The 13,621-nt window shown below is 59.7% G+C and overlaps 6 protein-coding genes across 6 annotated transcripts; 2 read left to right on the top strand and 4 right to left on the bottom strand.

The window, feature by feature from the left end:
* Window positions 1-34: 34 nt before the first annotated feature.
* prp10 (uncharacterized protein) lies at window positions 35-3,472 on the bottom strand (the record flags this gene model as incomplete). Its single annotated transcript, XM_060600775.1, has 1 exon — window positions 35-3,472. One exon carries the CDS (start codon window positions 3,470-3,472, stop codon window positions 35-37), a length of 3,438 nt encoding a protein of 1,145 aa, XP_060457336.1.
* Window positions 3,473-3,796: 324 nt separating this feature from the next.
* On the top strand, window positions 3,797-4,650 carry CcaverHIS019_0408900 (uncharacterized protein; the record flags this gene model as incomplete). Its single annotated transcript, XM_060600774.1, has 3 exons — window positions 3,797-4,135; window positions 4,434-4,589; window positions 4,624-4,650. 3 exons carry the CDS (start codon window positions 3,797-3,799, stop codon window positions 4,648-4,650), a joined length of 522 nt encoding a protein of 173 aa, XP_060457335.1.
* A 99-nt stretch (window positions 4,651-4,749) lies between these two features.
* SEC13 (uncharacterized protein) lies at window positions 4,750-5,968 on the bottom strand (the record flags this gene model as incomplete). Its single annotated transcript, XM_060600773.1, has 6 exons — window positions 4,750-4,983; window positions 5,040-5,347; window positions 5,396-5,673; window positions 5,725-5,843; window positions 5,875-5,931; window positions 5,966-5,968. The coding sequence occupies 6 exons, from the start codon at window positions 5,966-5,968 to the stop codon at window positions 4,750-4,752; spliced, it is 999 nt and encodes a 332-aa protein (XP_060457334.1).
* A 728-nt stretch (window positions 5,969-6,696) lies between these two features.
* Window positions 6,697-7,338, bottom strand: CcaverHIS019_0408880 (uncharacterized protein; the record flags this gene model as incomplete). Its single annotated transcript, XM_060600772.1, has 4 exons — window positions 6,697-6,800; window positions 6,836-7,011; window positions 7,046-7,243; window positions 7,277-7,338. 4 exons carry the CDS (start codon window positions 7,336-7,338, stop codon window positions 6,697-6,699), a joined length of 540 nt encoding a protein of 179 aa, XP_060457333.1.
* A 394-nt stretch (window positions 7,339-7,732) lies between these two features.
* Window positions 7,733-9,404, top strand: CcaverHIS019_0408870 (uncharacterized protein; the record flags this gene model as incomplete). Its single annotated transcript, XM_060600771.1, has 5 exons — window positions 7,733-7,787; window positions 7,824-7,888; window positions 7,923-8,080; window positions 8,114-9,175; window positions 9,221-9,404. The coding sequence occupies 5 exons, from the start codon at window positions 7,733-7,735 to the stop codon at window positions 9,402-9,404; spliced, it is 1,524 nt and encodes a 507-aa protein (XP_060457332.1).
* A 67-nt stretch (window positions 9,405-9,471) lies between these two features.
* Window positions 9,472-11,776, bottom strand: CcaverHIS019_0408860 (uncharacterized protein; the record flags this gene model as incomplete). Its single annotated transcript, XM_060600770.1, has 3 exons — window positions 9,472-11,091; window positions 11,371-11,622; window positions 11,660-11,776. The coding sequence occupies 3 exons, from the start codon at window positions 11,774-11,776 to the stop codon at window positions 9,472-9,474; spliced, it is 1,989 nt and encodes a 662-aa protein (XP_060457331.1).
* Between the last annotated feature and the right edge of the window lie 1,845 nt (window positions 11,777-13,621).

The following is a 13,621-nucleotide window of genomic DNA, read 5'->3' as shown; positions in this document are numbered from 1 at the left end:
ACTCACCCGTCCCAAACTGCGTTGGCGCCGTCGTCTACACCCACATGAGGAGGTGGTGCCGCGTGTAGTCCTGCCCCGTGGCCAGGTCCGCCGAGCTCCCTAATGCGGGAAGGAAGGGAACCATGGCGTCGACAGAGCCCACCACGAGTGTGTTGTACATGCGCCAGTACACCTCGCGCACGCGCCGTGCGGGATGGTACAACCCCTGCAGGACGTACGAGAGTACGACACCGGGCCCCAGTCCAACGCGCATCGCCTCGACCGCGTCCATCACGCCGCCGATGACGTGCGGTGACGTCTCGAAGACGTTCGGCCACACAAGGTTGAGAAGATGTGTGAGCGCGTCCTCGTATCCCAAGCCGGCGACGCCAATGGTCAAGTGCTTGACAATCGCGCAAGCGGTCTGGCGGTGCACGTGGTCGCGGTCCGTGAGCGAGTCCTCGAGCAGCCCGATCACAGAGTGGATGTAGTCCTTGCTCATCTCACCGACATACTGGAACACGTATGCCAGGGCCTTGAGACAGCCGTTGCGCACGTTTAACTCTGGTGTGCGGTACTCGTTCAAAATCGCAGGGATACAGGTGAAGGGACCACAGGTCTCCGCCACGATGGCAATCGCAACGGTCGAGAGCACACGCGACTGGCGCTCCTGCACCTTGAGGTTGGTCAAGAGAACGGAGAGGACATCCTGCGGGCCAATGGCCTTGGCAATGTATCCGAACGAGTTGACAGCTGCACGGCGAATCGCCTTCTTGTGCGCCTTGAGCAGGTCGAGCAGCTCGAAGCAGATGCGCATCCACTCCTTGGCTGCGACAAACTCGGCACCGCGGTCGGCAATACGGCCGATGAGGTTGATCGTCGCCTCCTGCACCTTCTCGTGACGGTTACGCAGGATTGGTGTCATACGGGGCAGCAGGTCCTTGACTGGCGGGTTCATCTGCGTCATACCGACGACGTTGGCGATACTCGCCTCGGCTGCAATGATGGAGCCAAGCGCATCTGGGTACTCCTCACCAAGCTGCTCAAACAGCACAACACCGAGCTTGGACAGCAGCTGGTCCTCGTCGTTCTGCTTGATGATCGGTGCGAGTTTGGTCGTAAGGTCGGCGGCCAGCATGCGCACCTTGGCGCTCTTGTTCGTCAGACGCCACAGAATCATCGACACAATCTGTGGCAGGTATGGCTTGACACGCCCGCCGAGCGCACCGACGACGGCTGCAAAGCCATCAAGCATAACCGTGTCCTCGAGCGTCTGCTCTTGGAATGCAAAGATAAGGCCGTCGATAAGCAACTGCTCCATGCGCTCGTCGATGTCCGCGGCGCCGTTGGCCTGCACGACCTTCTGGATCGTCTCCATCACCATCTTGCGGTACGGCTCGCTCTCGTCCTTGAGATCGTTGGTGATGCGCCCAACAATCTCGGACACGCCTGCCTTGACGGCCAGCTCGACAGTCGTCTCAACCAACTGCCTGTAGTTGCGGCGATCGAGCGCCATGCGGCGCACCCAGAACGCCTTGAAGAACTCGGGCAGCACCTCCTGCCGGATAAACGTGGGCTGCACGCCCTCGGTGCCCGCGCACTGCTTGATGACCTGCAGAACGATGCGGCGCATCTCCTCGTCGCTTGTCTGGAACTCGCGTATCAGAATCGGCATGCACTCCTTGACGTAGTAGCCCGCGTACTCGGGGTCCATGAGCGGGATGATGTAGCCGATGGCCTTGAGGAACGCTGCGAGCGTCTTGCCGCGGTGCTGCCGGATACCAAGCCAGAGCGGCTTGAGGACGTTGTCAAACGACTCGATACCGTAGGGGGCGGCCGACTCGGCGAGCTGTGCCAACGCGAGCGCCGTCATCGTCCGCACCTTCTGCTGCTCGTCCTCCAATCCATGAGCGATTGCGTCGACGAGGTTGCGCAGATGTGGCAGCACACCGTTGCCCATCATGCCCGGCATAGCGATCTGCTGGATAATGCGGATACCTGTGTGGCGCGCCTGCCAACTCTTCTTGGAGCGGCACACGGCCTTGAGGAAGGGGAGGAGCGCCGGAATACCGAGCGCGGTGGCGACGACGGCGAACGCGCGCGCAGTCGTGTTGCGCACGTACTCGTCAACGTGGTCGATATCTGGTCGCATCGTCGAGATCATGTGGGCAAGGCCTGCCGCCTTGGCGAGGTTCGAGATGATCTCGCGACCCTCCATGCGCGCGTAGTAGTCCTCGTCGATGAGGAGCGGCTCGATGACCACAAGGATCTTGTGCACGTATGGCCGCACAAGGTCATCGAGCTTGTACAGGATGCGGTCGATGACCTTGACGAGCAGGTGACGCTCCTGGTCCTCAAGCGAGCGCTCCATGAGCAGCGGCAGGATCTTGTCGAACAGAGGTCCAGCACCGAACTCGCGCGCCTTATCTGTGATCTGTCGCAACGCGGTCTTGCGCACGGGTGGTGTGCCGTTCTTGATCTTGAGCAGGAGGCGCATAATCTTGCGCTCCTTCAAGTCGTCGAGCGTGTAGTGCACGTCGTCGGCTTCGCTACCGCCCTCGCCAAGGACCTTGGCAAAGTACTGCGCATCCTCGGGCTTGAGGAACTGTAGCGTCCCGATGCCCTCGATCTCCGTCTGCTCGCCTGTTCCCTGAAACCCACCCGCGGCCTGTACAGCACGCGCAGCCGCGTTCTCGTCCTGCATCATAAAGCCGGTCGAGGCGTGCTGCGAGTCCTCGGGAACCATCTTGCGCACGGCGGGCATCGGAACATAGTCCTCGGGAGGCAGCACGGTCTCGTAGCCGTCCGCCTTGCCGGGAAGGAGCGAGTTGAGCTCATCGTCCGTGATCGCGCGGTACCGCCTGTCCTCGACCATCTGAGGCGCGGCCGCAGCGACCTTCTCCTCCTTGACTGCGAGAGACGAGGGTTTGTCTTCTTCCGCCGGCGCCTGGTCCCAGCGCGACCTCCGCTTCTTGGGCTTGGCCTCGGCCTCCTCGGGCGTCTCATCCCATCGCGACCGCTTCCGGTCTGGCTCTGCCTTGGCGTCCCCGTCCTCGTCCTCGTCCCAGCGTTTCCTACGCGGAGGCGTGTCTCCGCCAGCAATAGCTCGTGGTGGCGTCGCGTCGCCCTCAAGCAGAGCCCGTGGTGGCGTCTTGTCGTCCTCGGTGATCTGGGGCACGCCCTGCTCAGCTTCCTCGCGCGCCTTCTGCTCCTTGAACTTGCGCACGCGATCCTCCTCACGCTCGAGGTTTACGCGACGCATACGGTCCTCGTAGCTCTCGTCCTCTCCCTCCCCGACTCCATCGCGCCGCTGGAACCGCCGCAGCTGGTAGTCGCTCTGCCTTTGGGAGATCTGCTTGACGTTCCGGCGCTCCTGGAACTCGTCCGGCTCAGTGTCCTCCTCAGCCATTGCCGCATGCTCGTCGAGAACTTCCTGCGGTGCCGTGTAAGACGCGAGCTTCGGGTACGCCCCGTTCGTCTCCTCGTCGGCCATGTTGGCGTTCGTGATTGGGAGCAAGGGGGTTTGAGAGGGATATGCGACGGGTGACGCAAGCGAAAGCAAGGGGAAGCGCAGTCGGCGCGTAGACCTGTCGACTAAGTTGTCGGCGTTGGTGTTGTGCGCGTTTTGTTTGTCGCTAGAGTTGCGCGACGTCGTCTAGATTGGTCTACTAACTACTAGTGTTAGGATCAACAGTCAGCGGTTGAGTGGCCAAAACGGCCATGGCCTCCACCCGGAAATTCGGCGATACAGTCGCGTGGCAACAGGTTCCATGACGCAACAGACGTGATCGAGCCTCAGACTTGTATCCGCAACAACATGCTCGTCTCGCCTATACGCGTACACAACCTCCTGGCGGGCCTGCTCGACGACGACGGGCCGCACACAGCGCTCCTCATTACACCGCCAGGGATGCTCATTTCCCAGGCAACGCTCGATGAGGAGGGCAGTGAACCGAACGGCGCCACAACTGAGCCCTCGGTCGAAGGGGAGGACGCGGAGGACGGGTCAGAGGAGGAGGAGAGGGACGACTCGGGGAGCGAGGATGATGATGATGATGACGATGAGCCGTACCTTGAGGGTCCGGAGCGGTTGCGGTTGCTCCTAGGACTTGCGAGCCAGTGGGAGGACGACGAGAGCCCTCGTGTCGAGTGTGAAGTGAGTTCAGCGTTGTGTGTGGTGGCTGGAACCCAGACTGTGCCGCGACATCAACCGAGGCATGACTCACAGTTCAATTGGGGTACCATGATGATCTGGGGAGTAGGAGGCCGGAGGAAGAAGGTTGTGAGGTGGAAGGGCGAGAGTGGGTTTGATGGGGATATGGTGCTGGAGCGGGGTAAGATGATCATCATGAAGCGATTGGGATGGGTTTCGATTGGGAAGTGGGGAGGTGGGGTTGGCGGAAACAGACAGCTGCAGAGGCCTCCAGATTGTTAACGAACTGCGCTAACACCAGCTCGGACGCCTGTTCCTCCGGCCCATCGTCCTCGACGAACCCGAGGTGCCGCAGCCCAACGCCGCAATCCCGGCTGTCCGCCCCCCGCACATCTCGAACTTTGTGCTCGTGCTGAACGGGACCGCGCACACGCCGTGGGCGACACTGGCAGCGAAGGTAGCTGATTCACCCGTTTCCCGACTGACAACAGGCTGACGAGTTCCTCTCGCAGTGGTAGAGATAATTGGGTAGAAGTGGAGGATTGTACGAGCACAGCCATATCGTGTACCATGTTCTGTCATATACTGCATTCTATTACACCTACGCCAAACTCAGCCTAGCTGGAGAAGTCGCTGACACACTCCCAGCCCTTGCCGACACCCTCCTTCCACAGGCTCACCTTGCCGTCGCCACAGCTGACCGCAAGGATGTTGCCCGCAATGCTCCAGGACACGCGCCACACGGCGGCGGGGAAGTGGGGGTCCGAGGACGCTGGCGCACCGGGGAGCAGTGCAGTGCTCTGCCATGCAGAGTCTTGCGACGCGCGCGTGTGGATCTTGACTGTGCGGTCCTGGCGTCAGCTCGATCCTACAAACGAAGCTGCGCGGTGGATACGCAGTCACTCACCTCGCTCGCGCTCGCAATGTACATCCCGGGAAGGCCAATGTTAGGGGCCCACGCGACGTCGCGGACCCAGTTGTCGTGCTCCTTGATCTCCTCCTCCTCGATCCACTTCTTGGCAGCCTCGTCAAAGACCCAGATACGGATAGCGTTATCGCTTCCGCCCGACACCAAGCGCTTGGCAGAAGTCACGCCCGGCTGCGGCTGCCCAGGCTTGCCGCCAGTGGGGTTGGCGAGGACGGACGGCGCCCAAGAAATGGCGTTGGCGCCCGAACCGTGAGCGTTGAAGATGACCGCGTCGGTCGAGCCGTCGTCTGGCGTTAGCTCTCAACAAGCTCAGTCCTTCGAATCTCGCGACGCACTCTGGAAGGTGAGGACGGAGATCTTGCCGTCCGAGCTTGCGCATGCGAGGATCGGTCCAAAGTCGTACGGAGCCCACGCAATGGAGTTCACACTGGCCGAGTGGAGGGTGTGCTCCTTGATCCGCTCCCAGCCGTCCTGCACCTCGCCGCCGCTGCTCTTGCCTGCACCAGGGCCGACCTCCTTCCAGATGAATACCCGACCGTCGTACGAGCACGAGGCAAGGATCGACCCAAACGAAGGGTGCGCCCACGAAACCTGCCAGACTGGCGCAGTGTGGCTACGGTTAGTCTCCAGCTCTCCAGATTTGGAATTAGAGGCGATGACTTACCCCTTCAGCACAACGGGTTCGCCCTTGGCTTCGCCTTTGACGGTGTTGAAGATGCGGATCGTCTTGTCCGACGACGCCGTTGCCAGCCGCTTACCGTAGTAGTCGAGCTGGGCATCGTGCTGGCGTCAGTGAGGCTTGGGGAAATCGCACAATCATGTCCTCATGCTGTGTCTCGACCGGGATGGCCTTGGAGACCTGCGCTGCAGCCTGCCGTCAGTGCCATTTGGATCTGTTAGCTCACCATGATGCGCAATGTAGATGTAGCGATAAGTGCTCGAGTTGCTCGTTGTTGGTGCGTGTCGCTGCGTCGCTGGAGACTGACGTTGGGATTGTGCTGGCGCGGGACCAAATCAGCTTTACCCACGTGGCACCTAAACGCACCTTGCACGCACCATGTAAACTATACACCATGGCTCCCATTTGTATGCTCACATCAACTCATCCACTATACAAGTTTACAACTGTACACGATACAACTGTATTCTACGGTTAGGCTAGACACAAGTCGACTGATCCTTGGGGTGGGTCTTTTAGCTCAGCGAACGAGGTCGATGTACTGCTCAAGGCGTTCGATGGTCTCGCCATGCGCGGTGACGAACCAGGCAGGCGGGCTTTGGTTTGTAACGCTGGAGACGACATTGGCGTCGGTCAGCGTCGCGAGTTGATCATATTTCTCCATGTCTCTGCCAGTCAGCACAATCCTTCCTCCCTCTCACGCAGTGTGATTCTACTGTCGGGGCAATGGGCGGCTCGTCTCCAATTGTCACGGTGTGCGTGTGCGTGTGCGTGTGCGTGTACGATATGAGATGAATGAGATGAATGAGATGAATGTAGGGAATGAGGGGAAAGAGGAAACAGTTGCACATGTTGACGCACTTGACTTGAGCTTCTCAACAACATAAACCATAATACTATAATCCTATGATATGATACAAAACAATGATATCAGGTAACACAAACTGTTATCCCCCTCTATTCAATTAGCCCAATGAATTGCTTCAGGCGAGAGCGGCGGGCTTCGAGGGTACCGATGGTGGGGAGCGAGTAGGCGACGAGAAGAGCGTCTACCTGGGCCGCTGCATGTCAGCCCGATACAGGATGACAGACTTACCCCGCATGTTGCACAACACGTCAACAGTGTTAGGAAAGCCCGCCGGGACTGTGAACTCCGGGAGCGGGGCCGCGAGGGCTGTGTCCGCAGGCTCGACAGCAATGGTTGGAATGCCGGTGAGCAGGTGGTGGTAACCCGTCGGCGCATTCAAGTATCGGGCAGAGCGCACGATTTCGCTGGAGTCAGCATGATTAAGAGATGTGGACGCACTCGTAACGCTGATGGATGAGGATGCGGCGCAAGACACGGTCCTGCTGATTGAAACGTTCGTTGATCGCGACCTGCATGGCGTCCATGCGCGCCGCCGTCTGCGCCTGGGCCGCGACAAACCACGCCGGTGCGCCCTGCGCCGGCAGCACGTCATCCTTGCTTGCTATGCTCGAGAGTTCGAGCATGCTCTTGCGCACACTGCCAATGATCACGATCTTTTCTCCTTCTCACCCGCTGAGAGATTCGGCAAGCGCATCATAAACCTCGGCCTTGGTACGGCTTTGGTCGCCCATTCTGTCTCGATGTGATGTGGGTTGAGTGGTGGAATGACGTCGTTGTTTTGACTTGTTTTTGCGCCAGATCCGCTCCAACTTTAAGACTCTCTCCACGTGGACATCAAGAGATGTGAGACCCTGAGGGATGATGTAAGAACACATGGAACAAAGTTACCCCCTGCGGGTTTTTCTAGCAGTTACTGGAGTTATGGAGATGTATAACTGTGGCGCCGGTGAAATGGGGAATTACGGAGATATACCGTGGCGGTGTTATAGAGCCAGGGTCAGAGTCATGGACTGGTTCCATGGGACCAGCGGAATCAAAATCTCAAGTTCGACGCGTACTTGGTCAAGTACGCGTCGTAATGTTGTTGTTGTCTTCCCAAATCATTCACCGATCACTCATCCAGACATGCTCCCAGTAGACGACATCATCAGGATAACTCTCCGCGAGACGGATGGTGACGGTGAGCTGCACTGACTGCTGTTTTAGCTGACAGCAGTAACGCCCGAGCAGCAGGCCGCCCTCCTCACACAAGTCCAGGAAGCCCTTCAACGCCCAGAGACGGTGAGCTTGGGTCTTTGGCATACCTCTCACGCAGATCCCCGCATTCAGCAACGACTCGCGGCCGCTCACGCTTGTCCGCTTTCGCGCCCTCCTCCAGGACACTGGATACCCTGCGGAGGTGTACCTTCCTCCTAACGCCGACGCAAATGACTGGAGCCAGCTGCGCGAGCGCTGGGTCGGATGGGCTGTCGAGTGAACCTACCGTTCTCTCCAATCTAACTCCAGGATTCCAGGCGAGCAAGAATGGGTGAGGCACGCTCCTGGAGAGCTCTCTTCGGCTCTTTCTGGTCTGTCTCTGGAACCCAACCATTCCGTGATCAAGGACAAACACCCCACAGCCAAGGGGACAGAGTATACCGGCGCCCTGCTGAAGGTGTACGACGACTTCTCTCCATCCCCTGCATCGACATATGCTGTCGTCGGACTCGTCTCAGCCGCTCCGATGCCCACGTCGCTCGATGACGACGAGCCCGCCCTCGCGCCAGCGATCCACGCGCTTACACTAACTCCGATCGGGAATGCGCCGCGGCCCTCCTCCTCTGCTGTGCGTGCTGACCTCCTCGCCTACCTTGCCAGCGCGTTCTCTCCGCCCGACGAACACGCCGCCGAACTACTCCTCCTATCACTCCTAGCCTCTCCAGCCGTGCGCCCGGCGGGCCACGCCCCGCTGGGCACGTTTGCGCTTAACCTTGTGCGCCCGCGACCATCGTCCGATCCCCTTCATTCCCGGTTAGCAACCCTCGCGCCGGCAGCCATACACATCCCCCTCACTTTGCCCCTGCTGCATGCCGAGCGATTCCGGCCGAAGAGTGACGGAGCCTCCCTTGCTCCTGGGATGCTCCAGCTAGCGCCCGGTACCCTCCTCCTCGTCGACGAAGACGGATTGGGCGCCGGTGGCGCGCTCAGCGAGGTGGCACTGCGTAACCTCCAAGCCCTCAGGGATGCAGTGGAACACCAGGCCGTCAACTACGAGTATCCGTACATGGACGGCGTGCGGATTGAGTGCGCGCTCCGCGCAGTCGTCAGCGGCGAAGGCAAGAGCCTCCTTCCTTGCGACGCCGTGCTCCCCGTTTCCCTCACCGAGTCGGCTGAGGCGGCCAGCGAGGAGCAGCTCACGGCCTTCAGGCAGTACCTGGCCGAGCACGGAGGCGCAGAGCACGCCGCGGCGCTGACGATCCCCGAAGCTGTTGCCACGGCGATTCAGGACCTTTTTGTGGAGGAGCGTCGAGCTGGTCGCGGTACCGACGACGCAGAAGGTCGCCTCAAGCGGCGCATGAAAATCGCCCGGTGAGTCTAACTCGTAAAAGAGTTGTTGATGAGAACTGACACCAGCCTCCTCGCCCTCTCACATCCTGAAGCGGAGCTCACGGAGGCGCTTTGGGCCCGTGCGCTCGTCCTCGACGACGAGATTGAGCGGCGCGAGGCCGCGCGGGAGTCCGAGCGCCAGGACCGCAAGCTCGGCGCACCCAACGGCCACAGCCACGCCAACGGCCACTCACAAACCAACGGCCATTAGAGATATAGCGGAGATTGTGCCATGCATATGTACAGTATACTACAGTGTGTTCTTCCTCCGTGCACGTTTACATCTTGGAGCGGGGAGGCGAGGCCGACTGGCCGCGACTCGACGACGGACGCGACGTGCCATCGCTACTAGACGTGTCGCTGCTGGCCTGGACGTCCTTGTCCTCGGCATCGAGGCGAAGCTCATCCTCCTCGAGGGCGGCAGAGCCGATGGGTACACCAGATCCGCCACCTCCACCCAGATCCAGGTGAGGAATATCGAGGTAGTGAAGGCCCTCGTGGCGCATGTCGGCATACATGAAACGCGGCGTGTCGCGCACAGGCACCATTCTCGGGCTCTTGGCGGCTTTGAGCGCGGCGCGGTGTTCCTGGCGTCGCTGCTTCTCCTCCGGCGAGAGGGCATGGAAGTAGGGCGACTGGGGAGCTGTCATTGGCGAGAGGGCCGCGAAGGGCGAGAACGGGCTGGGATGAGGTGAGGGACGCGATGACTGCGTTCCAGAGCGCCCACCCGAGATCCCAGTGAGGGGCGCAAGCGGTGGCGGCAGTTCGGTAGCGGGCGAGATCATACCGAGTGGGGGAAGGTCAGCGTGCGGGCCAAGGCATGTGCTAACGACCACGTCGTCGTCGGTGTCGTCGCGGCTCAGGAGGTCGCGCAGCCACTCGTCGAGGCGTTCGAGGACCGCGGCCGTCTCCTCAGCAAACCAAGGGAATATCATAAAGTCGTGTACCCCGTCGGGCGCCTGGTACAGCTCGTCAGGAACGACTGTTGGTTGGCTTCTGCGGGCGAGCTGGACGCGGCGGAAGAGGTCGGTGATCTCGAGCGAAATGCGCTCCACCTCACCGTAGGTGATGAACATGGGCGGGAAACCGGCAAACATGTTCTCGTCCGGGGCGATAAGCCGCGACGCTGGCGACAAATACACGTCTTCGTGTATGCAACCAGGTGGCATCGCTCGCGTGAGCAGGCCCGCTGCGAATGGCCCAAAGCTGTCGTGGATAATGTCCGTGCCGAGGTTGTGCTTCATGAGCTTGTCGCCCCAGACGTGGGTGAACCCGGTATCGCTCCATGGGGAGAAGAGAAGCATTGCGCGCGGACCACGTAAGCCCAGCTGAGGACCTGAATCGCGGATCCAGCGCATCGTTGCGAGAGCAAGGTGCCCACCTGCGCTATCGCCGCCAAAGAGGATATCGCGCTCGTCGATGCCCTCGACGGCCACGAGGTGATAGTAGGCCGCGATCGCGTCGAGAAGAGGAAGCGGCCAAGGCGCCTTGTTTGCCAGACGATAGTCGACGCTTAGGACATGCTTGATGGGCGTGTACTGCACTAGGTTCCGGTAGATGAGCGACGTGGCGTCCGTCTCGGCCGCCGTGCCGCAGACGTACCCGCCGCCATGGAAAGCCAGAAGCACTGGGTCTCCTCTCTGGCGGGGAGCCACCTTGCTCTTCCGGCTCGCCTTGGGTCCAGAGTACCAGAACGCCGAGACAGGTGCAAAGCCATGCGGTGACGGCGCTGGGTTCCATCTACTCCACGCGGGGGACCGCCTGTGGACCATGTCGGGGTGCCACTTGCCGCGCGTCGCATGAAGCTGGTTCATCATCTTTGCGGCATAGCCGATGAGCCACGAGTCAGGCGGGATGCCGATCGTAACTGGGTGCGAGTGGATAAGCCTCGAGGGATCCTGTTTGCGTCAGCTGCTGTCGCTCTTACGCAGTTCCGAATGGGCGTAGCACAGACCGGGTTCAGGCAACGCCAAGGGTCGTACGCCCTGCAGACTTGACGGATCGCAAGGGACACCGGCGTCAGAGACAGACCCAGGATTCCTCGGCGCAACTCGCTCACGGACGCGGTCTCCATCGCCCGTCTATGCAGCACACCCCGCGCGCTCGAACCACCCGAGAGCTCCATGCTCCAATCTCACGCGACCGCTTACACGCGACCCGACGAGACAAAGACTTACCAGCTGCACGCTTAGGTCCCTTCCAAGCCAGTCGATTTCGCACCGGGCAACAACGGCGCAGATTCTACGGCTCCAGCGGACGCGGACGCATCGCTGGGCGGTCCACGATCGTCTGGGACGCGTGAATCGAGGCCAGTACCACAGGAACCATAGTGGGACGAGGACAAAGAAGCCGTAAAGGAAGAAGAAGGCAATGTAGAGCTTCCTGATTATCCTGTGTGTATGTAGCGGGTTGCGCGGCGCCGACTCGAGCTGATGGTGAGCATGACTCACGCGCGGCGACACTCACGACGCGCTGGCGGATCGCCTCCGACGTCATCTCTCCCCAGTACTTGTCGACGATGGAGGTCGTTTCCTCCCATCGGAGAGGAGCTGGGGGCGCACGCGTGCGTCTCCGGACTGCCATGGTCGATCTGGTTGTTTGGGGAAGACAAGATGCAAGATGGAAAGTTAAAAACAATGAGGAACCGACCCCAAGGTACTCAGGAGCACCACGATCGGGGTAGAGGAGGGCCGAGCTTGCGTGGATCGTTGCCGGTTACTGGACCGGCTTCGGCGCCCGGTCAGTCAAGAATGTGGCGATCCGTGGGGGGTGTTGTGATCGTGGCTACGGGCGCAGAGCTATTGCGCCTCAATGGCGTAGCGTGGAGGTGTATGTGTGGAAGACGGTGGTACGATCGGGCGCAGCGATGACCGGTGACCGTCTTGGATGTTGCCGTGTCGAGGTCAGTTGAGTGGATTGAAGGTGAGGTCGTGCAACCCATGCACGTTTGACTTTTGCCCGAGGTCTTGACGGTGTTGATGGGTTGGGATGACGTCAGAAGATTTTAGGGAGGTTGGGTGGCGAGTGTGGAAGCAAGAAGAGACGACATCAAGGCAATCGAGATGCTGTTGCTCTTGTAGTCGAGAATGGCTGAGTGAGTGTTGTGCAAGTGCGGAATGGTGACGACGAAAGGCAGAGGGAAGGTCTGCCATTCATTCCACTGGATTCTTGAGGCGCGAGGAAGGTTGCCTAAACAGGTAAGGGGATAGCCATCTGGGCCAAAGTGATAAAAGGTGGGGTTGCCCACCTTTGAATGTAAAGAGAGAGAGATGAGTAAAGATAGGTTAGAAGGCGTAAAGAAGGAGTGGGTATGAGTAGATGAGAAGCAAATTGTTGAGTTGAACACATGATGAGCATGATGAGAAGGATGAGACTTGAGAAGAAGCCAAGATCAGCGTTGCACAGCACTCCACTATGGCCACCACAGCCCCTTTCACAACACCCGGCGCCGGGACGCCGTACATCGGACCTACTCGAGCAACTTGAGCGACACGTCGCCAATCATAGCATTCATCGCTCCTCCTCGCTCCACGCCACCACACCATCAACGACATGACTTTGAGGCCACGCTGAAATCAAAAGTCCGATTCCGGCTCAAGTATTTACCATACGCACGGAAATGGGCCTAGTGGGCTGGTTCAGGAACCCTCCCTGGAAAGCTTGGCTTGGCTGGCATGGCTCGCGACCTTGGCCTCTTTGAGTTCTGGACTCTGTCGAGCGGCAAGAGCGGGGGTGGCATGGATGGGTGGAGGCGGGTGGCTGCACTTGGCATCAATACCATGAGCGGAGGGCGAGGGCCTGGAGGAGAGCATGCAAACGGGCCAAGAGTAGCAGATCGATCGCTTGAAAGAAAGCGCGCAAGCAATTCATTTCAGTCAACAAGGCTGAAACCATTCAGCAGCGCAAACTGCGAACTGCCCATCACTCCTTCATACTCTCCTCACACGGCACTAGTCTCCGTCCACGGGCGCCATTTTGTAGAGACACTTTTGTGGTTGGCCACAATATACACCTACCGAGGGGGAGACTATTCCGCTAAACTGGTCCGCTGTACGCGAAGACGGGAGCAAGGCCAAGTCCGAGACGCGAGTCAAATCTCCAGGGTTGAGAGTAGGGGACGGACCAGCCCATCTCAACAGTTGTACTGCAGTGCGGGAATTTATCCTGTCAACCCTGGCAACAACAAACAGACTCATTCCCCCATCATCAAACTCAACTGATTCACTAGATCCACTTACTTGTACCATTCAACCTTCCTCCCCTCCCTTATCACCCTTGCTATTCCTTGCCTTGGACTATGCTACCTAATACTCAAGGCGGCCCAGATTCTCCTCTTGGACAACAGCTCTCGGAGCCGCCGTCCACCCTGAGCCCACTTCACGAAGTACCCGACGCCACCACATCCAACTCCCCTTCTCCATCTCCATC

This window comes from Cutaneotrichosporon cavernicola, assembly GCF_030864355.1.
Source record: "Cutaneotrichosporon cavernicola HIS019 DNA, chromosome: 4".
NCBI classification, from domain to species: domain Eukaryota; kingdom Fungi; phylum Basidiomycota; class Tremellomycetes; order Trichosporonales; family Trichosporonaceae; genus Cutaneotrichosporon; species Cutaneotrichosporon cavernicola.
The sequence above is the reverse complement of the archived record's forward strand: the minus strand, read 5'-3'. Positions and strand labels throughout refer to the sequence as shown.